Source organism: Capra hircus, chromosome 5, assembly GCF_001704415.2.
Source record: "Capra hircus breed San Clemente chromosome 5, ASM170441v1, whole genome shotgun sequence".
In the NCBI taxonomy this organism is placed as follows: domain Eukaryota; kingdom Metazoa; phylum Chordata; class Mammalia; order Artiodactyla; family Bovidae; genus Capra; species Capra hircus.
In genome coordinates this window covers 113,230,322-113,257,855 of record NC_030812.1, presented here as the reverse complement: position 1 = coordinate 113,257,855, position 27,534 = coordinate 113,230,322, and the positions used below count along the sequence as shown (strand labels likewise).

Sequence of the window (27,534 nt, the reverse complement as noted above, 5' to 3'; positions counted from 1 at the left end):
CGACCTCCCGGGGCCCGGGGACCTTCCGGTCCCAGCTTGCTGCGTGAGGTTTGCGAGGATGTGTGCCTCCTTCACCTCAGGGCTCTGAGGTTTCCTCCTCAGGGAGCGATTCCCATCAGCTGTGTCGAGAGTACACAACCCGTCTCATAATCTCTGCTCACCTGTGAAACTGGCTCTCCTCTCTCTCCCCGGCCCCAAGACCCTCCCCTGGCAGAGGCTATTTAAGGATCATCTTTTACTTCCATCTCCCACGCATCAGCAGAAGAGCCAGGCACGCAGCAGACGCTCCCGGGGCGGCTGTGGATGGCCCGATGCAGCCGTCGTGGGCGTGTGTTGCATGTTCGTCCTCTCTGGGTGCAGCACCCGTGTGTGGGTCACATACCTGCCTCAGGTGCTTGGGCTGCCCCCGTTCCCGCCCCTCCCCCTGGGGCTCTGGGATTCGGTGTGACCCACGTGTCACTGTGATTTCCTGCCCAGGCAGAGATGGGCAGTCACACCGAGCAGGGCTCCTGGACCCCCACCCCTCCTCTGCATTGCTTGCCACCGAGCCGTCCCTGCCTCCTGACCTCCGGACCCCAACCCGCGGGAGAGGGAGGCAAGACTCACAGCTCAGGAGCCCCAGTCATCTGCCCGCCTCTGCCCGGGCTTACTCCTCCTCCAGAGAACAAGTGTTAGTGCTGGGGTGTGTACACATGTGTGCGTGTGTGTGGTCAGGTGGACCAGTTCGCTGCACCCCTTCCCATCTGCACACCGCAAACATTTTACCATACCGTTAAACTATTTCTTGAAGCCTTCCAAATAGCTACATTGTAGAAATACTGTGGTTTATTTAGCCATTCTCCTGATCTAGACAATTTTGACCTCTAAAATGTTGCTAATCTTTTGTGAGCTGTGTAAATAATACTGTGTGTGTGTTAGTCGCTCAGTCGTGTCCGACTCCTTGCGACCCCATGGACTGTAGCCCCCCAGGCTCCTCTGTCCATGGGATTCTCCAGGCAAGAATCCTGGAGTGGGTTGCCAATTCCTTTTCCAAACAGTACCGTAACGATCGTGATTTCATGAATTCATCTTGTTTACTTCCTTGAGGAGAGTCTTCAAAGGGCAGGTGCCGGGTGGGAGCACAGGCACCCTCACAGCTCCGCCTACCTTATTCTGCCTTCCCCAACGCTGATATTGTCACTCCAGAAATTTGTGTTTCTTAGAAGAAAAACAAACGAATCTTGGTTTCATTTCCATTTTTTTTTAAGAGTGGTGAAATTTTTTAAATAACTATTTCACTTGTGGCCGCACTGTGTCTTCATCGCGGCACGTGGGCTTTGCGTCAGCTGTGATCGGCGGGGACTGCTCTTCAGCTGTGGTTGCGGACTTCCTGTAGCAGTGGCTTCTTGTTGCAGAGCGCAGGCTCTGGACGCCAGCTCGGCACTTGTGGCACGTGGGCTTAGCTGCTCCACAGCCTGTGGGATGATCCCAGACCGCGGGGTGAACCTATGTCCCCTGCCTTGGAAGGCAAGATTCTCAACCACTGGACCACCAGGGAAGCCTCTAGATCAGAGCTTTTTAACAGAAGACCTAGGGTGGCCATGCAGAGCAGTCATTTGTTTGATTGGCTGTGTTGGTGACACTGCTTATACATTTTTTCTTTGAACAAAGGTCAAGGCCCCACTGTGTGCCGGGTTCTTTAAAGCACTCAGGGACTCAGCAGTGAGCAAAAGACCGGAGCCCTGGCCTTGAAGTTTATTTTCTGTTGGGATGGAGAACAATTAGGGTAAATATAAGGGGGATCAGGGAGCGGAACGTGGGATGGAGAAGGAGAAGGGAAAGGGCGCGGGAGTGAACGTGTCGTTCGGCTCAGGAGCGTGGTGTGAACCCTGAGGGCAGGAACAGCAAGTGCCAGGGCCCTGAGGCAGGAGCGAGCTTGTGTGTATGAAGCACAGCAGGCGGCTGGCACAGGGTGAGGTCAGAGGTCCCAGTGGGCGGGCCGGCGGCCCTTGTGATGCCCTGCCGGTTGCTCCAGGCAACGTGGGTAGCCACTGGAGAGCTGTGCATGACCTGACCTGCACTTTACAGAGGTCGTCCTCAGGGGAAAGTGGTGCTGGCTTCTGATTATGGCTCGGCCCTCCCGCACCCCTCTGCCCAGAGAACAAGTGCTAACACGTACGTGCATGTGATGCTCCTGCGTGTGTACTTTTAACAGATTGAGGGTGGAAGGAAGGGGGCTGTGATTTGTGGCAAGACGATGGTGGCCTGGACCAGGAGGTGAGGGTGGAGCAGTCAGCTTCCAGGTATGCACTGGGCATGGGGTTTGGGGGGGGTTTGGATGATAGATGATAGACAGATTGCATGATGGACGCATCACAGAGGACTCCAGGCTGGGCCACTGGGCGTTTCCATTTGCTGAGATGCGGGCCTTGGCAGGGGCGGGGGGCGGGGGGGGGGATGGTATTTTGAAGCTGTTAACTCAAGAGGGAAGAGAGAATCCCTTTATGAAACTGGGATGTTCAGTTTTGCTTAGGAGGGCTGCCCTCACCCAAAGGTATCTTGGAGTCAACCAGAGCCACACTGCACCCGGCTGCTTTTCGTTTTTATTCCACTTATAAGTGATATCATATGGTAATTGCCTTTCTCTGTCTGCCTTACTTCACTCGGTGTGACAATATCTAGGTCCATCCCTGTTGCAACAAATGGCACTGTAAATGCCAGAACAATGTAAACGTTCCTTTTTATGGCTGAGCAATACTCCATCGCGATGGCAGCCCACTCCAGTGTTCTTGCCTGGAGAATCCCAGGGACGGGGGAGCCTGGTGGGCTGCCGTCTATGGGGTCGCACAGAGTCGGACGCGACTGAGGCGACTTAGCAGCAGCAGCAGCTCCCCATCGCATGTGTCCCACACCTCCTCCTTCCTGCTGCCTTTGTAGGTTTGCAACAATGGGCTTTGTGATGTCAGGGCTCAGTCACAGAAGAGGCTTCTTCTCTCTTAAGAACAGCCTGAGTAGGTGTCCACTGTTCTACTTGTATGTCCTGGGCCTTACTATTCTCATTCTGTTGTTCTGTTTATATCAAGTTTGTGATGTTTTGATATCTGGTGACTCAAAAACATCGTTGATAGCCTCTTCCAAAAATTTCCTGGCAAATCTCACATATTTATGTCTCTATATTAAGTTTAATATCTATGTCTAATGGGCCCCCCCCCTCAAATAGCCATTGTGATTTTTGCTAGAGTTTTATCTATTTATAATTTGAAAAAGGTTTTCTCTTTTGAAATGGAGTCTTCACATCCAGAAACATGGTATGTGTCTGTTTTTAGTTCAGTCTTGCTTTGATAACCTTCAGCAGAATGTGTCTGGCTTTCTTCATATAGGTCTCATGCCTTTCAGATGAAATCTGTCCCAAAGTATTCAATAGCTTTGTCATTAATGTGGATTTTCTTTTATGAGATAATTTCTAACTAGTTATATCTATTGTATAAGAAAAAAGGTATTGCGTTTTCTTCATTTTTTACCTTAATTCAGCCACTGTCATAATTGTATTGAGATTTTCTAGTTGTACAATCATACCCAAGAGTAATGATAAATGTTGTTTTTCAGCATTTGTTTTCAGCTGTTTATTTCATCTTCTTGTCTTAGTTCAAAGGCTAGAGCCTCTAAAAATGTGGCTAGCAGAACTGACAGTGAGCCTGCCTGTCTTGTTTGTGACTTTAATGGAAATGCGTCCTATTTCACCCGTGTAACACATTCACAGATAGTGTCTGATTAATGCTCTTGTGTTTAAGATGTTCATTTTACTCCTGTATCGTATGTATGCTCTTTTCTCTTCTATACCATTTTATCAGGAATGACTGCCAAATTTTGTTAGATGAACTTTGCCATGCGTTGATATGTGACCTTTGCTAATTATAAGGAAGACTTCCTAATTCTTGGAGTAAACCCTAGTTGATTTTGGTGTGCCCTTTTAAAATACAGCACTAAATATTCCTAAAAAATTGGTTAAAAAATTTTTTTTGTTATATTTGCCACTATGTCTGTAAACTAGATTGGCTCATATTTTTAAAGTGTTTTCTTGATTATATTTTTGTGTTAGGGTGATATACAATGAACTGGAATACTATATATCCCTTTTTGTATTCTGGAATAATTTGACTAATGTAAAAGTTGTCTAGCTTCCCTGTTAGCTCAGCTGGGAAAGAATCCACCTGCAATGCAGGAGGCCCTGATTCAGTTCCTGGGCCAGGAAGATCCCTTTGAGAAGGGATAGGTTACCCACCCCAGTATTCATGGACTTCCCTGGTGGCTCAGATGGTAAAGAGTCTGCCGGCAATGCAGAGACTGGGTTGGGAAGATCCCCTGGAGGAGAGCATGGCAACCCACCCACTCCAGGGCCTGCATCTTTTTAGTGATAGATGGTAGCTCTTTTAACAGCTTTTTAAACTTCTTTTTTGATTACCTGTCTATTCGTAATGTTACTTACGTTAAATTTAGTAATCTATATCTTGCTAGAAAATGATTCAATTTCCTCTGGAGTTTAAAGCATATTAACCTAAGATTGCCCATTTTACTTTGTTAGAGCTCTTCCATATCTGTTGTTAAAACAGAAGAATTTCTGATTTGTTTTTTGTGTTAACACTTTCAAAGGGCATTCACACACCCCGTCTCATGGAAGCCTAGATTCCTCCCTGGAAAAACGAGGAAACTGAGGAAAACTTGATTCAGTGGCATGTGGATGTCACACGGCCAGTTAGGGCCAGAGTCAGAGGGGTCTCCACCTTCCCCTGTGCGACACGACACCCGTGTTCTTTCCAGTTATGCTCACCCATGGCACGTCCTCCTCAGGCCCCAAAGGTGTGACCAGCATAAGGATGGACTTCGAGCCTGAGTCTCCACCCAGCAAAGATCCCTCTACTCTCTGACCACTGAGGCCCGTCATGGTGTTTAGGGAAAGGACTTCATACTCAGACACAGGAGGCATGTTTTCAACTGTTCAAAAAAGTGTAAGATGCGTCTGTAGGATCACTATTTTTTTCTAGAATGAGAAATGAAAGGCGTTCATTCACTTTGCAGATGGCTCCCAATGGACGTATTTGAAAGCATCTGTCAACCTTTGGGTGGTCGAGGATGTAGTGGGCTGTGGTTTGAGTGTAAGGGTGTATAGCCACGCTTTTGCGGGTGTTGTCAACAGCATCCCATGTTTGATACACTTTCGTAGAGGAACGTTCTGCTCTGTCCTGCAGGAAAGTAGCATATAATACACATACTCCTGTGGAACTGCTGAACTTGAGTCATGACCAAGTTTTCACATAGGTTGTGGGGATTGGATGCGATCATCTGGCCAGGTGCTGGTGCTTTGAAAGAACCAGCCTTCTAGCCACCAGTCACTAATGGTTTTGGCTGGAGCAGCCCAGAGGATCTGAGAATCCACCCTGATTTGGGGACAGCCGTCATGCCTTGTTACCCCTGGGTTCTCGTGGAGCCCAGCCCCCACCTGCCACCCCAGGGCCCCACCCCTTCCACATACTCCCAGAGCCCACCTGCTGATGTGGTGACCACAGGTCTAGCCTCTGGGGCCTTTTCCTAGTGGCAGAAAATAGATGCTGCAGGCCTCGCCCTTCCAACTACCCTTGCAGGAGGCTCAGGACTCAGTCGCCGCCCCCCCACCCAGCCCCGGCATCTCCCTTCCAACTCCAGTCTCCTCGGTGCCCAGGGTAGACACAGAAGCCCTTGTCATTTCCAGGGCTGTTGAGAATCAATCAGTAACTGACTCACTGCTCTTCCTGTGGTCTCTCTGCCCACCACACTGATCATCAGCTACTGAACGTGGGCTGCAGGCCTCCACGGGCCCCTCTGGCTCACCGGGCCACATGCTTGTTGCCAGCCCATCAGCCTGCCATCCAGCAAGAAGATCCTCTCTTTCCTCCTGGCTCGCTCCTCCCTGCAGAAAGCTGCCCTGTGCCCAGACTGGTCCTATCCCTCCTCAGGCCTCCCCAGCACCATGGACAGCATCCCCAGGCCCTGTGAGCACCTCCCAGGGGTGCAAAATGAGATCGAGGCAAGCAGGCCAGCTCCGTGGTCCCTGCAGCTCCAAACGCAAGACTCTGTACTCGCCAGGATTAAATCCCTGTGGGCCTCAAAGTCTCAGACTTAAAGGACACTTAACCAACAGTGGAGCTGCAGCATAATATGGTAGCAGTCAACAAAAAGAAACACCATTCGCAGGACTTCCCTAGTGGTCCAGTGGCTAAGACTCCACTCTCCCAAAGCAGGGGGCCCGGGTTCCACCCCTGGTGAGGGAACTAGATCCCACACGCCGCAACTAAGAGTTTGCATGCCACAACTAAGACCCGGCACAGCCAAACAAATAAATTAGCAATGCCATTCACATCACAGCTGTCATGAGCATAAATCAACCGGTACTGAGGGCTGGAAATGAAAGCAGTCTGGATCCGCATCCCTATTGATTCCCTTACCACCCAGAGCAGACATCCACTGTGTGTGTGTTCAGCAAACCAGAGGACAGGCCAAGTGAGTGAATGGCTGGGGGTAAGAGGTGTGCCCTCCTCTGGCCCAGCCCTGGCCCTGCCCTGCGGGCTCAGTCGCTTTGCTCCCTGCTCTGCGGCTGGTCAGCCCAGGCTCCCGCTTTCCAGGCAGATCTTCACCTGCAGTCAGGCCTCTGGGTCTCTCTGACTCCTGGCTCAAGTTCCTCATAAAGCTTGCCTCCTGGGCCCCACCCTTGCCTGAGGTGCCCAGAGCTAAGGCAATTCATTATTCACTATAGGGATAAATTTTCTGTTCTGTTTTGCCCAGACCGCTGTGGAGTGGGCTGAGAAGATGCCCAGAGGTCCACGGCCCTTATCGCCCAAGGAAATGGCAAACCAGGAGTTGCTGGCTCGCCTGCACAAGGCTGTGACCTCCCACTACCACGCCATCGCCCAGGAGTTCGAGAATTTTGACACCATGAAGACGAACACCGCCTCCAGGGACGAGTTCCGGTCCATCTGTACTCGCCACGTCCAGGTTCTGACGGACGAGCAAGTAAGGACTGCATTCTGTTCAGCCTCCTATGCAGTGTTGTTATGAGCGTCAGGCCGGTTGTTTCCCAGAGTATAGAGAGTTTAAGGTTTTTCTCTATTTTTTAAATATGAGAAGGGTTTGTTTTGGGTTTTTTTTGGCAGGTGGGGAGAGAGGAGGTTACTGTTGTTGTTTTAAATCTTACTAAAGAGACACAGGAGCCTTCTGTTCCTGTAACAGGTATGGAATTCACCATCTCAATTAGAATGCAAGTCATGTCACCTTTATTTTTAAAATCAAATTAAACTCGGCTCCAACTCCCATTACCCCTCTTATTCCTTCCCTGGATCATCCCGGGCCCCAACTGATCCAGAGAGATGGCCGGTTTCTCTCCACACTTGAGCCGGGGTGGGGGTTGGAGATGGAGGTGAGGCTGGACAGAGCGGGTGCTCAGCACGTCCCACGGGTGGACCATGTCCACGTCCCCCACCCAGACCCCAACATCCCAGGGGCTGAGCAGCCAATAGCACAGAGCACCAATGATCCGAACACACGCGTGGCCGTCCCTTTCCCCCAAGAAAACGGACTGCCGCCAGCCCGCTCCTGCGCGCAGACAAACCGAGGCCCTGTCCATTCCCAGAGAATAATTCAGACGAAAAAGGAAATCCAGAACACTCACAAACGCAACCCAGCCTCCCCTCTTCCTCCCGGGTCCTCTCTGACCTAGCCCAGGCGCCTCCTACAGCTCCCCATGTGGGAATGTCATTCTGTCCCACCCACCCCCACCCCCCACCCCAGAGCTGGGAGAGACTCCACCCCAGAGCTGGGAGAGACTCCACCGCAACCTCAAGACTCCTAGTCTCAGAGTTTTAGGGTGAGGACTGAAAGTAACCTTGAGCGATGGTCACACCCACCCTCCAGCCCTGCTCAGGCCGCTGAACTCACTACCCTAAAGAACGAATTTGTTAAAGATATTACTAATACGATCATCAGATTTCACTTTCCCAAAATGCCAGCTTTTCTTAGGCATTGTGATCATTTTTTTGCTAAGAAAAGTTAAGCGCTCTTTCCAAAGAATTCTGTCCCAAAGAACAACCACACCAAGTGAAGCTGTTTGAAATACATCTCTCCATTGCTACCAATGGATGGAAGCCTTTCAAATTAATACAGTTGCATTTATTATTCTATGGAGCCAACTAATAAAGGTTTTGCTAATAAAGGTTTTGCTAATAAAGATTTTTCATTCCATCTAAATGAGTAAAATTTTACTCTAATTATAGATGTAAATTAATGACATGCTGGCGTATCTGGCATTCTCAACAGAGAATTTGATTTTAATGGTCTACAAAGAAAAAGCTTCACCATCCACAGCACAGACACCCCTACCCCCCACCGCATATCCCCTGCCACACAATCAAGCACTTACTTTTAAACGCTGCCTTCTAAAAATACACGGACATATCTCAGAGACAGACTGCACCATCGAAAGCGTCAAAGTCTGGCATAAGTACCACGGTTTAAGTTGGGTGATGATTAGCAGAAACTGTGCTATACTGGGGAAGGCTGCTTCTACATACAGGCTGGTAAACAGAAAGCAAAAGCCCCCGAGATCCATATGTTTTCTCCTCGCGTGAGCTGCTTAGCCAACAACCTTCTCAGGTGGATGGTCCTGAGTCTGGCAGAGTAAGACACAGAAGTTATGTGCACACTGGACTGGACACGTCTAGACCCTTCAGCCCAGCATGGGGACGAGTCCACCAGAGACACTGGGACAGGTCCGGCCAGGTTCAATAGCCTGCTGGTACAGAGTCTAGGACTTAGTTTATCTACGTTATAAACTTATCTCTAAAAGATCCAGTCATCGTGAATCCGAGGGGCCAGCTTTCTTGACTTAACAGAGCTCCCTAAATTGAAAAGTGCCCCATCTCTGGAAAACTTTTGGCACAATTAACCTTTCAGGAAAGGAGAGTGGCTTTCAGAGCAGGTGAAGTTGGACATTGAAGGTCTTCATGGCTCTGCATAAAGCATGTTATAAAAGGCCATAGAACTGTGTCCACTTGGATCTGGCTGAAGGAGACAGGGGCCCCACGGGGAGAGCCTGTCCCAATGAGGCGATTTAGACCAGCCCACGCTGACTGCCTAAAGACTGTGACTACGCAGCTGCATTAGGGAGAGGAACTCAAACACTTCTGAACATTCCGGATGTGATGCTTCTAAAGCAGACACCTCCAGGAAGTGAGAGAAATGCAGGCAGGCTTGGATTCCAGCCCTGCTTCTGCACTCGTCCAGCTGTGTGACCCTGGAGCACTCAGCCTCTCTGAGCTTTGGTGTCCTTCTCTAGGAGAGGGGACAGTGCTCCCCAGGCTGGCCCAGGTGCCCTCCACCCAGGCTGCAGTTCTGCCTTCTCCGTCTTTGACCCCTGCTGTCTCTGCCTGCCCCCGGCCCCGCCCCCTTGTATCTGTCTGGTCAAGTGAATTCTTGACCACGCCTTTCCCTGCTGGGGCTGACCACGCCCAGCTTTGCCCTACCTACCTCCCCTGCCCAGCTCTCCATCATCACCCCTTGGCACACTCTTGCGTGTCCTTGCACACAGCGCTGTCGGTCTTGGCTGCACAGTGAGTGCCCAGAGGCAGCAGGCACCCTCTCCTTCACTGAGGAGTGGACTTCTGGTCCTCTGAGCAGAGTGCTGACGTCAGGTCCTGGGGAACTAAGGAGGGCCTGCTCCCTGCCTCCCTTGAGTCTGCATCCCAGGAGGGTAGAGAGAGATTAAATGCCTGTGGGAACATCATTTCTGTGATCCCACACCACTCTCTGCTGTAAAGGGAGGTGTGGCATGCTAGGAGAACAGAGCTAGGGGCTGGTCTGGACCCGAGGGGTCAGGGTGCGTTCCTTGAGGACACAGTGCTGGCATGTGGGCCCAGGAGACACACCCTGCTCATGGGGTCTTTGTTCCTTGAGGGGCAGATGGACAGTATATAAAATGTGTTAAGATGTGTGTATGTTGGATGGCCATAGAAGCAAAAAATAAAAACCAGGAAAGAGGGCAGTGCTGGGGAATTGTAGGGAGGGGTGGGGGCAATACATTGTGAGGACGACAGTCAGGGGAGGCCCCTGAGAAGGAGACATCTGATTAAAGACCAGACCAGGTGGATGGCTGGGAGCAGACGAGGTCGGATCATGGATGTGTTTCGGAGCTGGAAGTAACAGGATTTCCTCAGTGAATCTGAGTGTGAGAGAAAGACAAGGGGCAGAGGATAAGGAGGCCGAAGGAGCCAGGGATGGGGTGCTGTGGGGTGGGGGTGGGGGGCAGGCGACAGGGTAGGGGGGTGTTGGGTGCCTCACTGACCTGATATCCACAGTCACACACCTTTGGTCCCACTTCCACTTCCTGTTCACTTCCTCTTTTGCTCAGCCGCATCTTTCAGGGACAAGTAAGCCAGAGAGCTTCTCTATTTCATGCTCATCCTCAAAAGATAGTTTGGCTGGGGATAGAATTCTAAACCCAAGTGTTCTCCCCCTGACACTTTAAAGCGATCTCTTCGCTGCCTTCCAGCATCTCTCTGTGCGGGTGAGACCTCTGCTAATTGTCACATGCTTTCTCCAGGGCCCAGATCCCAGCGAGGAAGAAAGGCAGGGGCTGCCCGTGCCAGGTGCCTTTGGCCAGAGGCCCTGCACGGAGAGACTGGGGGTGAGGTGTGAGGAGGCGGGAGCCAGGTGGGCGGTTGTGATGAGCCCTCAAGGCTCCACACACATCTCGCCCAGGCGGCTCAACCCTGGGCATGGTCCCCACTTGCCAGGTGGTCCCGAAGCCGCCTTAGCTGGTTCTAGAGACTGGGCTCCTCCTCTGTTGGCCTCCAGGCCTCTATCCTGAGTGACCGTGGAAATCCGGTGCCCACTGTTGGCACAGGCCAGCCATGGCTCTTCCCAGCTGCCTCTGTTTCCACGTCAGGCGGTGGGCAATGGCCTCATTCTAACTGCCCGTCTCACACAGGGGCATCTCGTCCCTGTTCCCAGGAGAGTCCCACCCACCACCTGCATCCCACCAGGCCTCCAGTGCCATGCTGCTCTTCTCTGTCTCTCTTTAATCCCATTGCTCTGTTGTGTTTGAACGTAACTGTGCATTTTAAAAAACAGTTTCCACCTCTTGGCCGAAATTCTCCATCTGTTCATGCGTGTTGTGCAGCTTCTCTGTTACATCCATGGACACATTAGTTCATGGATCTAACGTGTTGTTTTAATCTCATTAGTTTAATGTTTTAACGTCCTTGTCTGATAATCCCCACACTGGGGGTCATCTCTGAGTCTTACCTATTGACGGCTGTATCTCTCAGCAGTGGGTCAGTTTTCCTTTTGTTTGTGTGTAGAACTTTAAAAAAAAAAAGCTGAATTACAGACAGCATGTGCAGGAGAATGGTAGACTGTGGTGGAATGCTGCTTATGGCTGGAAGCAGGCTCACCTCTCCGCCGCCAGGCTGTGAGTGTCAGGGTTTGTTGTGTCAGTCTGGTGGGTGATCGAGCCTCATTTGAATTTTGTTACTGCTACCCTCACCCCTTGTGTGCTCGGGGGGCAGATCCCTCCAGCAGAAGGAGCCCCCTGGGCTTGAGTGGACGTGCTTTGCCTCCCTCAGCGGCTTCGCTTCCCAGGAGAGGGTGTCTGGAGAAGCGGGTGGTGTCTCACGTCTGTCCTCCACCAGTAGCTTGACGTAGCCCCTTCAGGAGCAGCAGCAAAAGCCGCAGAAGGAGGGCTTGTGAGCTTGATCATTCCCTGTGCCCGAAACTCCCAGCCTGAGCGCCAGCCCCCGTTTGGCCTTCGGGAATTTGCTAACATCTCAGCTGATTTCTTCCCACACTCCCACTTCCTCCTGAGCCCCACTGGGCATGAGAGCTGGGGTGTCAGGATTTCCTTGGAGCCTTGGGGCTTGATGGAATTCAGTCCTCTTGGCTCCTGCAACCTCAGCTCACAGACAGGCTCGAGAAGAGTTCTGAATCTGTAGGTATTTGGCTTTTTTCTTGCTGGTAAGATGGAGCGGCGTTCACTTGCTGCTTGCCGCCTCACGAGCAGAAGCAGAACCGAGGTCCTGAGTCCTTCGTGTTTAGTAGGCCGCTGACTGCTCCTCTGCATTCCCAGGGGCCTTTCAGCAGGCCATGCTCCGCCACTTGACGTGGAAACTCACTTGCTTTTCAGCTGATTCACAAACCACAAGAATTCTGCCCAGGTTTCACGTCCAGCTCACAAGCCTGTAATTCTCCAGAATCCACTTTTGGGGTGCCCATTCCCAGTCTTCTCGAGGCCTCGCCTGTCCCTGCAGCACCCCACCCCCAGCTGCCATCCTGAGCTGCATCCCTGGCTCCACCAGTGTCCTGGGGCGTAACCTGTCAGGACTGGAGAGCCACGTGTGGCCTCCTATCCTTTCCCGGCCCACCCAGGCCCCTGTTATCCTGTTGCGGTGTAGTCACTAACCTATGTCCTACTCTTTTGCAACCTCATGGACTATAGTAGCCCGCCAGGCTCTTCTGTCCATGGGATTTCCCAGGCAAGGATGTTGGAGTGGCTTGCCATTCCCTTCTCCAGGGGAATCTTCTTGACCCAGGGATTGAACCCGTGTCTCCTGCATTGGCGGGTGGATTCTTTGCCACTGAGCCACCAGGGGAGCCCCAGAGTCATCCTAGGGATGTGTATTCTTCCCGTTAAGACCCCTTCAGTTACAAGAAGATGAGAGTAGGGTTTGTGTGGTCCTGCATTGACCTCACTGCCTCACAGGATTTCATCAGGAAGGTGGTGGGCCCTGCCTCGTGTGCCTGAGAAAAGCCCCTTTTGTTGTCCTGGGCTGTTTTGTAAATATCTTCACATCTGTGCTTCAACTTCTCGCCGCATCCCACCCTTTGTCTCTGTCCTCATAGCATGACCTTCTTCCTGCCCGCCTCCCAAGTCTTGCCAAGATAGGAGGGCATGAGAGCCCACCGGCAGCCCGCCCTCCTCTTCAGCTGCATCTCTCTTCCATAAAGCCCTTCCTGATGGGTGCACTCAGAACATGGTTGAGTGTCCTGTCCCCTATCCCTCTTCATTTCTAAAGGGTCTTCCCGTCTGGTCAGTTTTATCATGTGAGTCTTTGGGGATCTTCAGCCATTAACAAACATGCATTGAGACCCCAGTGAGTGTCAACCCCTTTGCAAGACAGTTGGCATTTAAAGATGACTTTCAGAGGCCCCTCCAGGGAGTCTCTCGACCAGGTGAGGTGTCACCTACAGGGGTGGCTTCCTCAGCATGCAGGTAGGAAGAGAAGAGCATCCGGTTTCCTTGGTGGTCCTGGGGAACTTTCCTGGAGGAGACCTTGGTGCCGGTGAGGTCTGTCTGAGCCTCTGTGGCCACTTTCTCAAGGACCCTCACTTCCACTCCACGAGGTAGGTTTCCCTCATTGATCAAAACGAAAGCAACATGCAACTCTGGATGTGATAAATGACACTGAACTACACACACACACACACACGCACACACACCACACACATGAAGTTGTTGCATAAGATGTAACCTGGAGGGAAGTTGGGCGGAGGATCCCGGGGACCTCTCTGTATCATCATTGGAACATCCTGCAAACCTGTAATTATTTCAAAATTAAAAGCTTAGCACAGAAAGCTTAGACAAGAAGATTGTCCCAAACTAAACCGTTTCTCCTTCTCAGGGCCTGGAACGTTCTCCCACTCTTCCTCAGCCCTCACTACGTCTTGTCCAGACTTTCAAGCAGCGGCGGACATGGTCCTTTTAATTTGCCCCTGGAGCAAACCCCAGTGGAGCAAGCAAGCCGAGTGGCTTTCTGACCAAGTCGAGGCACAGGGCAGGAAAGTTCCTCCATGGCCTCAGGGTCGGAGATGCGGGCTGGAGGCTGGGCCTTAGGGGCTGTAAAAAAACACAAACGGAAGTTAAATCACCATTCTTCTCAGTTCCCTGAAATCCCTCGAGCCACCTAGAGTGGCTCCCGTGGCACTGAGTCGTTTGGGGATGTCCCGGCAACATGGGGCCCTCACTCAGCCCGGTGACAGCAGCCGCGCTGACGCCAAGGCCATAAGCTGCTCCCCGTCCTCCAGACGCCTCTCTTCTCATCTCCTGAGAGGGCACTGTTTGCCCTGAGGGTGACTTACACTGCACAGCGGCCCCGGGCTGTTCGCAGTGCTCTGGGGCTGTTCTGCAGGAGGGAGCCTCGCTGGGCTCCCCGGGGACCCAGAAGGCTGGGGTTTGATTTGCGTTTTCCCCTAGAACATTCTTCCTTCTTGCAGCTCAGTCTTTGTGACTAATGGCAAGATTTAATGGCCTTAAAGTGCTCGCTAAGGGCCCAATTCAATTAAAAAATGTCCCGCAGAAGCCATGGATAATCCGTGCCCCCACCCCCCCAGCCAACCCTGCTTTCCCAGGAAGCTGGAGCTGGCCGGCCGGGTGTTTTCCATTTTTCAATTTTTGTTTAACTTGACGTGAGCCCGGGACCCAGCGAAGGAGCACATTGCCTTCGCTGGCTTCTGGCCCCCTTGCCTAGGGTGTGCGCTGACCCAAGGGTGACCTCTGCTTCTTTGCCAGTTTGACAGGCTCTGGGAAGAGATGCCCGTCAACTCCAAGGGGAGGCTGAAGTACCTGGACTTCCTGAGCAGCTTCAACGCGGACAAGCCGGCCACGCCGCCGGCCACAGGCGACTCAGCCAAGGCGCAGAGGGGGAGCAGCGTCCCCGAGGTCTCGGACAGGGGCCGGTCCGCAGGGTCGTCGCCCACTCGTGACCCGAAAGCGGGGCCCAAGTCACGGAGTCACCCCTGCGTGAGTTCCTTCCCGTCTCTCGGCATCTCACTGGGTCCACGTCTTCCCCAGGCCAGGAACTTCATGTCCCCAAGGGTTCCGGTGACAGAGAAAGTGTCTTAGAATGAGCCCCTGGGCCCGGGGGCGGATTCTGGAGAGGAGCCACTGGTGGGTCCTCTCAGTCACCTGCCTTGGAGGGGAAGGAGGTGTGGGCATCGGGGGCAGAAGAGACGGAGGGGAATTGGGGGCCGGGGGGCAGGACCCGGGGGAGGGGGCAGGTCAGCCATTGTCAAGGGCGTTGTCACCCAGGAACACAGATGCCCCCAGGGTGGACAGATCTGCCAAGGGCCACGTACTGAGAGGTAAGGGGTATTAATGCCCATTTTACGGTTGAAGATCCAAGACTCTTAAGAGGGACCTGTGTGGGCTCAGGGTCCCTTGTTAGCACAGAGAGACCTGTCGGCAAACCCAGGCTGTCTGACCACACAGCCCTGGTCCTGGGCCAAGCCCCCCAGCCCAGGATGAAAGGAGGGGCTCAGTCTCGCAGAAGGTCTCCCTTCCTCTGTAAGAAGCATGACAGGGTCTCTGGGGGGCGGGGGTGGTGTTTGAGGGGATGGCAACCAGGCACATGAGCAGAGGTCACCACCTCCATGCTTCATGCGGGGTGAGCCATCCAAGATGGAGCTGGCTGTTCATTCATTCTGTCAACATGTGTCTACTGCGCACCTACTGTGTGCCGAGAATGAACACTGGCCCCTGCACTTGTGGAGTTTATGATCTCATAGGGGACGATGGGCAAGCCAGTGAACCTGCAAGTGGAGTGTGTGGATCATAGTCAAGGGGGTCAGAGCACCCCAAGGACATCCACGTGCCAGTCCCCAAAACCTGTGATGTGTACCTTACCTGCCGAGGGGGGAGTCAAGGTTGCAGATGGAGTTAGAGCTGCTTATCAGCTAACGAGATTGTCCCCGAGGGTCCAGGGGGCCCAACTGACTGTATCCAGTCAATGGGGGCACAGAGGCGCGTGGGACATGCAGGAGAATGACCCACCCACCATTGCCTGGTGGCTCAGATGACAAAGAATCTGTCTGCAACACAGGAGACTTGGGTCCAATCAGGGGTTGGGAAGATCCGCTGGAGAAGGGCATGGCAACCCACTCCAGTATTCTTGCCTGGAGAATCCCATGGACAGAGGAGCCTGGCGGGCTACAGTCCATAGGATCGCAAAGAGTCGGACATGACTGAGCGACTCACACACACACACCTCTCGTTACAGCTTTGAAGGTGGAGGACAAACGGGGCCTTGAACCAAGAAATGTGGGGGCCTCTAGAAGCCAGGAAGGGAAAGGCTATATTTACACCGAAAACTGTTCTGGTTAAAACGGCAACATCAGCACTTTGGTTTTGTCTTTCATTCTGCTTCTGAAATAACACTGCCTATGAATTGTGCACCTCTAGACCCAGGTCACATCTGTCGGTTTCTCCTATGACATCCCTCTAGAATCTCCAGGTACAAGACCGTTTTCTTTCTTGCTAGACCCCCTCGAGCGTGAGCGGGACCCCGCCCCTGCAGAACTGCGAGCCCATCGAGACCAAGCTTCGCAAGAAGGTCCAGGGCTGCTGGCGCGAGCTGCTACGCGAGTGCAAGGAGAGGGACCCCAACAGGCAGGGCGAGATCCCCGGCCCCGAGTTCCTGGGTGCGTCCCACTCCGTCCCCCCAGGGTGCTCGGGCCCACCTCCCGGCCCAGGTCCCCTCCTCCCGGTGGAGACCAGGCAACCTGCGGGAGCATCTAGGGGACAAGGGCTCCTGATGCCTCCACCCTCACCGGGCAGGTCCACACCCACTGGATCAAGTCAGCACACGTGACTCTTGGGGCTAGAACCTGCAGGCTGGTCGTGGTCTCTGGGCAGAATATAAACAGGGACGGGTTTTGAGAGCCCAGGAAGGTGGCCCGGGGGCCAGGGGCAGCCGAGGACACAGCTCGGCGCTGTTGGTTCAATGTTTGCCATGTATCACTTTGGTAAACTTCAAATGGGCTTCCCTGGTGGCTCAGAGGGTAAAGAATCCACTTGCATTGCAGGAGATCCAGGTTCAATCTCTGGGTCAGGAAGACCCCCTGGAGAAGGGGATGGCTGCCCACTCCTGTATTCTTGCCTGGAGAATCCCATGGACCAGAGGAGCCTGGTGCGGGCTACAGTCCATGGGATCACAAAGAATCAGACACGCCTGAGCGACTCATAATTACTTGCTTACTTATCACTTTGGTAAACTTCAAATATTTATAAAAATTGGTTGGATTTACGCTCCCTCTAATTGCTGCATACTGTTGATGCAACGAAAACCCAGAGCAACCAAAAATAATTAATTATAAAGAAAGAAAGACAGACACAGATCCTCAAAGTGCATGATGGTTGTCTCTTCAGGGAGGTCCTGGTGTTCCAGAATGGAACTTTAAGATCATCATTAGAATGAAAACACCAAATGCACAGTTTGGTGTAGCCTAGCACAGGGTTGGACACGACTGAAGTGACTTAGCAGCAGCAGCAGCAGCAGCAGCAGCAGCAGACCCCTGAGAGCATATCTCTGAAGCCCAGTTGAAAACGCTTGCGCAGAGGGCCAAGTCTGAATTGCTGACCCCAGGGGAGCCCCTGCCGGGCCCACACCCCAGCACATGGAACCTTCCCTCCTCCCCACCTGCCCGGCCCTGCCCGGCCCTGCCCGACTCCTGTGCGGCGGGAACCTCGCTCCACGCTCTCGCTGCCTGCGGTCATGGCCCCCACAGTGCTGTGTTCCTACTGCTGTGACTGCGGCAACAGAGACCAGGCCAAGCTGGGCCAGCAGGCTAAGCCAGGACAGAGGGAGCCCAGCAGGACGCGGGGTCCCCTCCGTCCTGGCCACACTTACCTATGTGTTTCCACATCCGTCCTGGCCACACTTACCTATGTGTTTCCCCTCCGTCCTGGCCACACTTACCTATGTGTTTCCACATCCGTCCAGCCAGCGGCCGCAAGCCTGTAAAGCAAGGACCCGGCTGGGGCGTCCCAGCAAGTGATGAGTGAGTGAGTGAAAGCTGTGATTGAACCAAGAGGGAACTGCCCGCCATCAAGTGAACTGATGTGCTTGCCTTCAGCTCTCGTGGAGAAATTCAACCTGGACATCACCAGAGACGAGTGCCAGCAGCTCCTCGTCAAGTATGACTTGAAAAACAACGGGAAGTTCGCTTACTGCAGCTTCATGCAGAGCTGCGTCCTCCTGTTAAAAGCAAAGGAGACCTCACTGATGCAGAGAATGAAAATCCAGAATGCGAATAAAATGGTATGTGAATCACCCGGAGGACGGGGGTGGGGCCGGGCTAGCCGGGTTTCTTTCATTTTTCTCAGCTCCTCCTAAACTCTGTTGTTTCACTTCATGCAAGCGGTGCATGTATGAACCTTTACAAACCTGTAAAGGTCTGGAGACCCCAGGCTGGGAACCAGTAGCCAGGATCCAAGGCTCGCAAGCCGGTTGAGTGGCACCTGCCCAAGGGGACCTCTGTGGGTTGACAGAGGGAACAGTCGGTGGCTCACAGGACCGCCGGGAGCAGATTTAGGTCACTTGACTGGAGGCACAGGTTGGGGGGGGGCGGCGGCCACAGTGAAGGGAAACACCTGTGCCTTACACGTAGCTGCTTGCTCGCTCACCCGGCGTCGGAGACGGCAGACCTTGCTCAGAGACGCGTGATCTTTCTTGCATAAGCTGCACCCACAGTGCGTTGTCTGCAGTCCTGCTGTTGCTTCTTTGAAGAGGAATGAGACCCTAAAGATGCTTAAATCTTGCAACTGGAGGGCCCCTGGATTTTTACCCTTTTTCTGTCATTTGTAACTGTATGATTCTCACCCACACCCAGGTCAACCACACTGTTAAGGACATGGCTTTCTCAAGTCTTTCCAAAGCATGAAGACTTTCCACACTCATGTTCTATCATCTGTAACACTGAATTAAGTTACTCTGAATTAAATAATTACGAACAGGCGTTGTTGACTTGGAGACAAACACAGCCGATGCCAGTCACCCTCAGACCCAGCTGTGGGGACCAGAGGCGTGGGGCAAGCCTGGCAGCCCCCAACCCAGACCCCTACCCAGGCCCCCACATCTCAGCAGCGGCAGAGTGATGGTGTCCAGCCCCCGCAGGATCCAGGGGAACCTGAAGGAAAAACGGCGTCGGCGGATGATTTAGAGAGAGATAAGGAAAGAATATTGTAGATAAGAAAATAGAGGAGAGAAAGAGGCTGATATTCCTTGGTTTACATAGAAAGCCAGTAAAACTTCGAGACAAGAAGTTTGCCCTGTTCACGGAGGCCACAGGTGCCTTCCCGGTCTCCTGAGGGAGTGAAGACGCAGAACGTCTTCCCGTTCAGGTCTTTGAAACCTGGGCAGAAAAGTGAACGCAGGGAGCCTCTATGCTCCAAGGGATCAGCCTGAAAAAAGAAAGTAAGAGAAAAAAAAAAAGAGAAAAAAGAAAAACACGGGGTGACCAAGCTTCTTCAAGTGAGGCCCATTGTTTTTATTTTCAAAAGGGTCTTTTATACCTTTACTTGTACGCAGAGGGAAATGAAAGATGCAAAGTCATACAGAGTCAGCCCAAACATTACATCTGTTTTGTCTTTATCGAAACCAGGATTTTTCTGCAAACCTTTCCCATAAACAATATTGTGTACATTATCTTTTGTCCTTGGAGGCCTGTGAACATTTTATGACCCTCTTTTGATAAAGGCTGTTCAACCAGAAAACTTATTTTCCCTTGAAATGTTTTTTCTTATATTTCTAATCTACGTCAGCCTCAAAAAGTATTAAACAAGTTACATTTCTCACGGAGTAAAGGTGCAGTGAGTTACAAGAAAGAACCTATTAGCTCAAAAGTCTGATGTGGTTAATTTCAAGGCTACACTTGTTTTTCTTACTTTCCAACTATGTTAACTAATGCACTCCCAGGTGCACCGTGGATAAGAGATATGGGAACTTAGCAACAAGCATTGGCCCAATAACGAAATCCTACATTAACACTACTCTAATAACTTTTAACTCTTTGAAAGGCTCTATGTTTTAGGCTTTCCATGCCTCTCACAGTTGGGAGGATGTAAATAATCATATGCGTAGCTAGATATACCTGCCAAGCAAGCTATAATGCTAACAGAGGGGTTTTGATTGGAAATACTTTTCTCATGTCCAGGAGACTTATTAGCTATAGTCCTAAGTTGATTTTCTCCAGAGAAAGGTGGTCAGGGTTAGCCCCCTGTTAATGTCAGAGGAGTTGGTGAAAGTCATGAAGTAGTAAAACACAGATTCTGGTTCTGGGGTAGATGTTTGAGAAAGCCTAGGGAGCCCCTTGAGTCCTGAAGCCTTGCTTAACAGTTCTCTTCCACATGACCTTGTCATGGGTGGGATCTCCCGTGGTGGCTTCCGGCAAGCCAGCAAACAGTGGATTCCATACAGGGAAATCTGTCATTCTGTGCAAAATCGGGCCGCATCTCACCATAGTTTCTAGTTTAGACAAGCAAGAGCTAGCACCAAAGGCTTACAACAAACTATGGAAGAAAAACTTGGCTTTATGACAATTATTTCTCTAGCTCAGTAATTCTGTAAGTAGAGAAAATACTTTCCTCGTTCAATCATCAGAGGGCCAGCCTGCGAGCATAACTGGAGAGCCATGGAGACACCTGCCTGCTCTGGCCCTCCTCGGCTTCTTTGGGCCTCAGTTCTGTAAGTGAGGGGTGGCCTGCTGGGAAGAGGCTCCACGCCCCCTTCCAAGCCCCCCGTGTGCAGAGGCCAGCCTGCTTCTAGGTGAATCACCTACCCTCACAGAGGCGTCCAAAGGCTGCTCATGGACTGCTTGGGGGGCTGGGGCTGACTGAGATTGTGTATGGGAAGTGAGAGACGCTCTGGGATAGGACCCCCCACCCCCAACCAGGAGCCTGGGCCCCCGGGCAGATGTCCCAGCTCACCTCCGTGTGCCCCTGCCTCGCCCCCAGCTCTGGTCATTCACCCAAACCCAACCACAGCCTCCGCAGCTCAGGACAGTCCTGCCTTCCATCCAGGAGCCCACCCTGGGCCTGATTGACAGGTGGTGAGACTCCCGGGAGCCTCTCCCAGGAAGGAGTGGGACCAGGGCCCGCCCTGCCCTTGCCTGGTCCCCTCTGCAGGTGGCCCCCGGCCCCACCGCGCCAGCCGTCTCAAGGGCCATTTCCTTTTCCAGCACTTTGAGGCTTTCTCTGTAGACTTAACAGCAGACACACTCCTCTGAGGAAGTGAGCTGGGGCTTTGCTTTTTTTAAAAAAATAATTCTAGTTATTTATTTATTTTGTCTGTGCCGGGTCTCTTTTTGCTGCACAGGCTTCTGTCTATTTGCAGCAAGCGGGGGCTACTCTCGCGTTGTGCTGCGCGGGCTTCTCACGGTGGTGGCTTCTCTTGTTGCAGAGCGCAGGCTCCAGGCTTGTGGGTCTCAGTGGCTGCAGCTCCCAGGCTCTAGACCACAAGCTTTCCCTGCTGGCTCAGATGGGAAAGTGTCTGCCTGCAGTGCCAGAGACCTGGGTTCAATCCCTGGGTTGGGAAGATCCCCTAGAGAAGGAAACAGCAGCCCACTCCAGTACTCCTGCCTGGAAAATCCCATGGACAAAGGAGCCTGGTAGGCTGCAGTCCATGGGGTCGCAAAGAGTCGGACGCGACTGAGCAACTTCACTTTCAGCAGTTGTGGAGCACTGGCTGAGTTGCTCCGAGGCACATGGAATCTCCCAGGACCAGGGATCTAACCCCTGTCTCTCCTGCATTTGTAGGCAGATTCTTAACAAGTGCGCCGCCAGGGGAGCCCCGGGACTTTGCTTCTGGGGGGCACTGCTAGCAGCCAAGGACCCCTGGGTGGGGTGGTGTCCCAGGCTGGGATGGGAAAACCCTTTCTCAAGCCAGACTTAGGTGTGGGAAGAGCAAGTGCTCACAGAATCCCTTCTCTTCCATGGGTGGGGACCAGCTGATTGGTAAATCGGCCACTGAGGAAGCTACCGGGCATCTGGTGAGTTTCTATCATAGGTGCTAAAGGATGCAAAAATTGAAAGCAATTTAACATTGTGCTAATGTGTTTTATGTGGTGCCATGTTAAAAATTAAACTTTCCCAAAATGTATTACACATTATTGCCTACAGTTCACCTCTGTGATATTCAGACATGTGTTGGGGCTAAATCATGCTAAAATATCTTGTTTTCAAATCTAATAGCACCTAAATGAAATAATCATAGTGTAGTGTGCTGTCTAATTACTAGATATAATTACAACCTTGCGATTTTTTAAAAACTCTGTTCATTATAAGAACCTACTAGAAGATCCAAATTGAACCTCTTTTTCCCCCCCCCCAAACTATTTTGGTTATCTGCCTGGCCATCCCCTCAAATACACGGGGAGAGGGGTTCCCTGGGAGGTGGTCTGGTAGTGTTGGCATCAAACGGAGCCCCGAGGGGTCCTGATCCTGCCCCTTTGCCTCCTTGAGCCTCCATTTCCCAATCCAGGAAATGGGGATGAAGAGACCTACCTTCCTCCCAGGAGATGCTGTTTGTGATGAGCTTTGTTTAGTCACTAAATCATGTCCGAGTCTTTGCGTCCCCATGGACTGCAGCCCGCCAGGCTCCTCTGTCCACAGGATTCTCCAGGCAAGAACACTGGAGTGGGTTGCCATTTCCTCCTCCAAGGTATCTTCCCAACTCAGGGATCGAACCTACATCTCCTATGTTGGCAGGCAGATTCTTTACCACCGAGCCACCTGGGACGAGCCTGCAGACTCCCTTCCAGCTGGGAACCCTGGGTGGGGAGTGAGCTCTGGAGGCCAAGACGGAAGCCAGGCCCAGGAGAGGAGCTCACAGCCCCTTGCTTCCCCCTTGGGCCGCAGCCTGTCCACACCATCCTTCCCACCCCAGAGCTCCTTTCTCACCTCCCCATGGGTTTTGGCTCTTCTCCCAGAAAGAAGCCGGTGCCGAGACCTGCTCCTTTTACTCCGCCCTGCTTCGGATTCAGCCCAAGATCGTGCACTGCTGGAGGCCGATGCGGCGCACGTTCAAGGCCTACGACGAGGGCGGGACGGGGTTTCTCAGCGTGGCTGACTTCAGGAAGGTGAGCGTGGCTCTTGCGGGGCTTCTCCCTCCAAATAGGACGTGGTTGCCAAATGCCAGCGGCCAGAAAAACCTCACCAAAGGAGCCCCCAGCCCCGGAGGAAGGCCCAGGCGTGGGCAAGCTGTCCAGATCTCACTTCCTGGGTTCCCCCAGGTTACTGGAGGCTGCGTCCACTTGTTGTCCGCTGCCAACCCCAGGCTGTCCCCACCCCAAAGGCTTTTAGAATCCCGCCAGGCCTTCCCGGGGCACCAACACCTGAGTGCAGCCGTCTGCTGCCGCTGCTCCTCAGAGCACGGCCTACACCCCACGCGAGGCCGCAGAGCAGAATGACGACCTCGGGGACTGAGGCATGTCCCGGGCGTGGCTACTCAGGGTCTGCAGAACCCAGCCCTGCCCTGCAAGAGCCCCCTGCTCAGTCCTCCCCTCTCCCTCCGCTGTCCTGGCATGGAGGGGCTGCCCACCCCGGACCATGCAGTCTGGTCAACCAGCTACCCCAGTAGAGACTGGACTCCGGGGCCTCTCCTGCCGGTCTAGGGGAGCACCTCGCCCACCCCAGTCTACCAGCTGTGATCGTGACGCCCCCCAACAGCCCCACCTCTGGAACAGAATCTATGCTAGACTTTACCCTGCAGACCTTTGGAAGTTAACATTTGGAGGGTTTCCTCCCAAAGGAAAGAAACAGGCCACCCTCAAGGGTGACTTAAAACTCCCACATTTGGAATAACGCAGAACCCCTCAAATTGTCAGCGGGCCTGCTCCCATTCTTTGCTTCTCTCTCCCATCCCCGCCCTAGCTAACCACTGAGGTTGAGAAAATAATTGAAGTCTAGAATGTTAGATTAAAAATCAAATATTACAGCCCGGAAAAAATACTCAGTCAAGACATCAAAGCAAGAAAGGGTTATTACCTCTCAGTGCACTTAGGAAAACTGTATTCCTTAGATTTCTCTGCGCTTCAACAACTAAAACAAAAAATTTTTTATGTAAAAACCTTTTCTTAAATAGCAATGCAGGCAGATGAACGGCAGTTAGTGGGTCTGAATTTGCAAGGACCCCCTGGAAAATCCCATGGGCGGAGGAGCCTGGTAGGCTGCAGTCCATGGGTCACTAAGAGTCGGACACGACTGATCGACTTCACTTTCACTTTTTACTTGTATGCATTGGAGAAGGAAATGGCAACCCACTCCAGTGTTCTTGCCTGGAGAATCCCAGGGACGGGGGAGCCTGGTGGGCTGCCGTCTCTGGGGTCACACAGAGTCGGACACGACTGAAGTGACTTAGCAGCAGCATGCAGGGCACTAGAGAATGAGGGGCCCCCTGGAGCAATCCCCTACCCCTTCCCCAGCAACACACACACAGTGGGTGGGGCCAGGCCTGTCGCTGGAGGTCATGAATACCCTGTCACCTCCCTGACGTGGCCTCCAGCTCACAGCGCTGGTTAGTCACTCACTCATGTCCAACCCTTTGCAAGACTATAGCCTGTCAGGCTTCTCTGCCCATGGAATTCTCCAGGCAAGAATACTGGAGTGGGTTGCCATGCCCTTCTCCAGGAGATCTTCCCGACCCATGGATCAAACCTGGGTCGCCCGCATTGCAGGCAGATTCTTTACTGTCTGAACCACCAGAGAAGCCCCGCTCTTTACTTTGGGGTCAAATACAATTCTCAGCCAGAGAAGAGAAGGAAGATAACACCCTAGGAACTTGGGGTGGGTGACAAGCAGGGAGGGGGCAAGAGAAACGGAGACATTGCCCTTGGCAATGAGACCTGATGGGTGCTGGGCCCTCCGGACCCCAGGTTCACTCCCCTTTCTTGCTCTCAGCCCATCAGCCCCAGAGGCAGGCCAGCTGACCTCAGCCCCATGGGCCCAGGCCAGTCCTGCTGGCCCTGGAGGAAACTGGGATTCTTCCAACCCCGCTCTCTAGCCTCCTCTGAGAAATGAATTATAACACGAAATATATGTAGGAAATGGATAACCTAATCTTCGTATTTATTTAATAGAGTATCTATCACAGTTTGTCTCCGTTGCATGTAACAGAGGTGAAATAAATCACAGCAGCTTAGACATGGTAGTTTTCTTCTCATGTAAAAGAATCCCAGAGGTAGGAAGTCCGGAGCTGGCATGGTGTCTGGACTGTCATCAGGGACATCTGTATTTTTTTTCCTACCATCCTCAACACCTGGATTCCTTCCCCAAGGTCACCTCATAGCCCAAGGCAGCTGCCGGAGCCCTAGCATCACTTCAGCATTCCAGGCAGCAAAGAGAGAAGGAGGGCATGCCTGTTTTCGTTAGAGGAGGCTTCCTAAAGTCCAGCATAGCATTCTCATTTCGTTTTAGTGGCCAGAACTGTGAGAGAGGCTGAGAATTGTCACCTTTCATTTTGGCTGGGCACACAGTAGCCTGGAAGTGAATCAGGGTCTGATGATGGAAGGGGAAGGGCCAGTGGATATTGGTTGGGAAACCAGCAGGCTCTGCCCTGGTTGTATTACTGTTGAGTCGTAACTACGCGCTGAAGCCTGCGCCTGCCCTCCTCCCCTCCCTTGAAGCTGCACCCCAAGGCCTCCCACCTAGTTACGGCTCCGTGGCTAGTCTCCCCTCCAATCCCCTCCGCTCTGTCCATCTTCCTCGTCCTCCACGTTGACCAGCCTCACAACACCTGTGTTGCTAAACAGGGCTGCCTTGCTGGAGGGGTGGGGGGTGCGGGGGGAGGGCGTGACTCTGGAGGTGGGCTGTCCAGGCTCGGGGAGGGAGGAGAGGTGGGCAAGGGCCCAGCCCCTTCCTGGCAGCCAGCCCCCTTGGTCTTGGTCTTGAACAGCTCCAGTACCAGGGGCGGCTCCTCTCCCCCACAGGTCCTGAGGCAGTACAGCATCAACCTATCCGAGGAGGAGTTCTTCCACATCCTGGAGTATTATGACAAGACGCTGTCTTCAAAAATCTCCTACAACGACTTCCTCCGGGCCTTCCTCCAGTAGGGGCCCCGCACCGTGAGCCCAGCGCCGACAGACAGGGACCGCGGGGCCTGTCCCCACGCCTCGGGAAATCTATCAGCAGAGGGCCTCATGAACGTCCGGGGCATCCCCCCAAGCACAGCCCACACCCGCACCCAACCTGCGTCTTTCTGAGGTCAGCCCAGGCCTGGGCTCCAGGGTTGGCAGCGGCCGCTCTGGAGGGCCCCGGGCTGCCCCACTGAGCTCAGGACCCCTCTTAGTCTGAGTAGATTAAAATGTTAGCCTTTGCAAGAATGATTCTTGAAACTTTAAAAGAACCACCAACAATAAACTTGGAAACTCAGAATTTCTGCCAGTTTTATTCGTTAAGAGACTGCTGGGTGACTCAAGGACAGCCCCCCGATGTGGGTCAGACCTGCGCCCCTGCTAGGCTTGTCCACAGGGCCCCTTCTCTGTCCTGGGGGCACAGACACCAGCCGGACCCCACGAGGAGCGGCCGACATCTGAGTGAGGCCCCGTCGGTGCAGCGGGGGCGCAGCCCTTCCGGGCCCAGCAGTACCCATTTCGGAACACAACAGGGTCTGACAGACTAGGTGCTGGGCTGTGTGCTTAGTCGCTGTCGTGTCCGACTCTTTGCAACCCTTGGACTGTAGCCCGCCAGGCTTCTCTGTCCAAGGGTTCTCCAGGCAAGCACACTGGAGTCAGTTGTCATTTCCTCCTCCAGGGGATCTTCCCAGCCTAGGGATCAAACCCAGCTCTTGCTCTTTACCGTCTGAGCCGCCTGGGAAGTCACACCAGGGAAGACAAGCCAAGAGAAGTTTTAAATCACCATAATCCTATCCACCCATCGTGAAGCAGATGGAAAGGAAACAGAGCCTGTTGCCTTCTGGAAGGTTCTGGAAGGAACTGGAGAGGCAGGCAAGAGGGCTGCCCCTGAGCTGTGTGACCCCAGCTGTCAGGGAGGGGTGGGGACCAGGACCCCCCACTGTCACCCCGAGTAAACTCAGGAGCACGACACAGCCCAAGGCCCTCCCTGGGGGGGCACCACCCAGCACCCACCGCGGCCCCAGCCACCAGCAGGGCAGGTTCCCCGGGGACCTGGGCAGTGGCCTAGCTTCTCCTCCCCTTTCCTGGGGCCATCACCGCCCATGACCATGCCTCGTCCTCCTCTCCCTGCTCCCACTGGACGCAGCCATGGCTGCTGATCAGGGAAGGAGGCAAATGTTCAAACAGAAGCCAGCCACAGGGGTTCTTAGAGAGCCAGACCAGCGCCAACTTCCTCTGAGCCCCGCTGGCCACACTGCACTCCAGCCAGCCGGTGGGGTCTCCACTCCCACTGCAGAGAGGGAGACCCTGAGGCCCTGGCGGAGGGGAAGGATGCCCTGTGGGATGCATGGGAGTGAGGAGGCGGCTCCTGGAGTCCTGCTCAGCCTGGTGAGGGAGGCATCGGGGACCAGGCTGAGGAGGTCTGGCTGGGCCAGGACTGGGGAAACCCCAAGATCCCAGAGAATCTGAGGGCCCTGAGGGAGCTCAGAGGAGGAAGATGCCCACCACAGGGGAAGGGGTGCCCAGGCAGCCCGAGTTCAGGGAGGGGGATGTAGGATGGGGCCGTGGTTCCAAGTTGATGCCGTGGAGCAGAAATGCCCTCCACCCCAGCAGCTCTGCTAAGAGGGGAGGTGG

General features: G+C 53.2%; 1 protein-coding gene across 1 annotated transcript in view; it reads left to right on the top strand.

Annotated features, from left to right (window-relative positions):
* The window catches only part of EFCAB6 (EF-hand calcium binding domain 6), a 257,461-nt gene extending 231,431 nt beyond the window's left edge, over positions 1-26,030 (top strand). The window contains exons 27-32 of the mRNA XM_013964311.2: positions 6,796-7,023; positions 14,567-14,797; positions 16,314-16,473; positions 17,908-18,092; positions 22,759-22,908; positions 25,756-26,030. Coding sequence (XP_013819765.2) covers positions 6,796-7,023; positions 14,567-14,797; positions 16,314-16,473; positions 17,908-18,092; positions 22,759-22,908; positions 25,756-25,878 — 1,077 coding nt within the window. The 3' untranslated portion in view covers positions 25,879-26,030. The remainder of the gene's footprint in view (positions 1-6,795; positions 7,024-14,566; positions 14,798-16,313; positions 16,474-17,907; positions 18,093-22,758; positions 22,909-25,755) is intronic.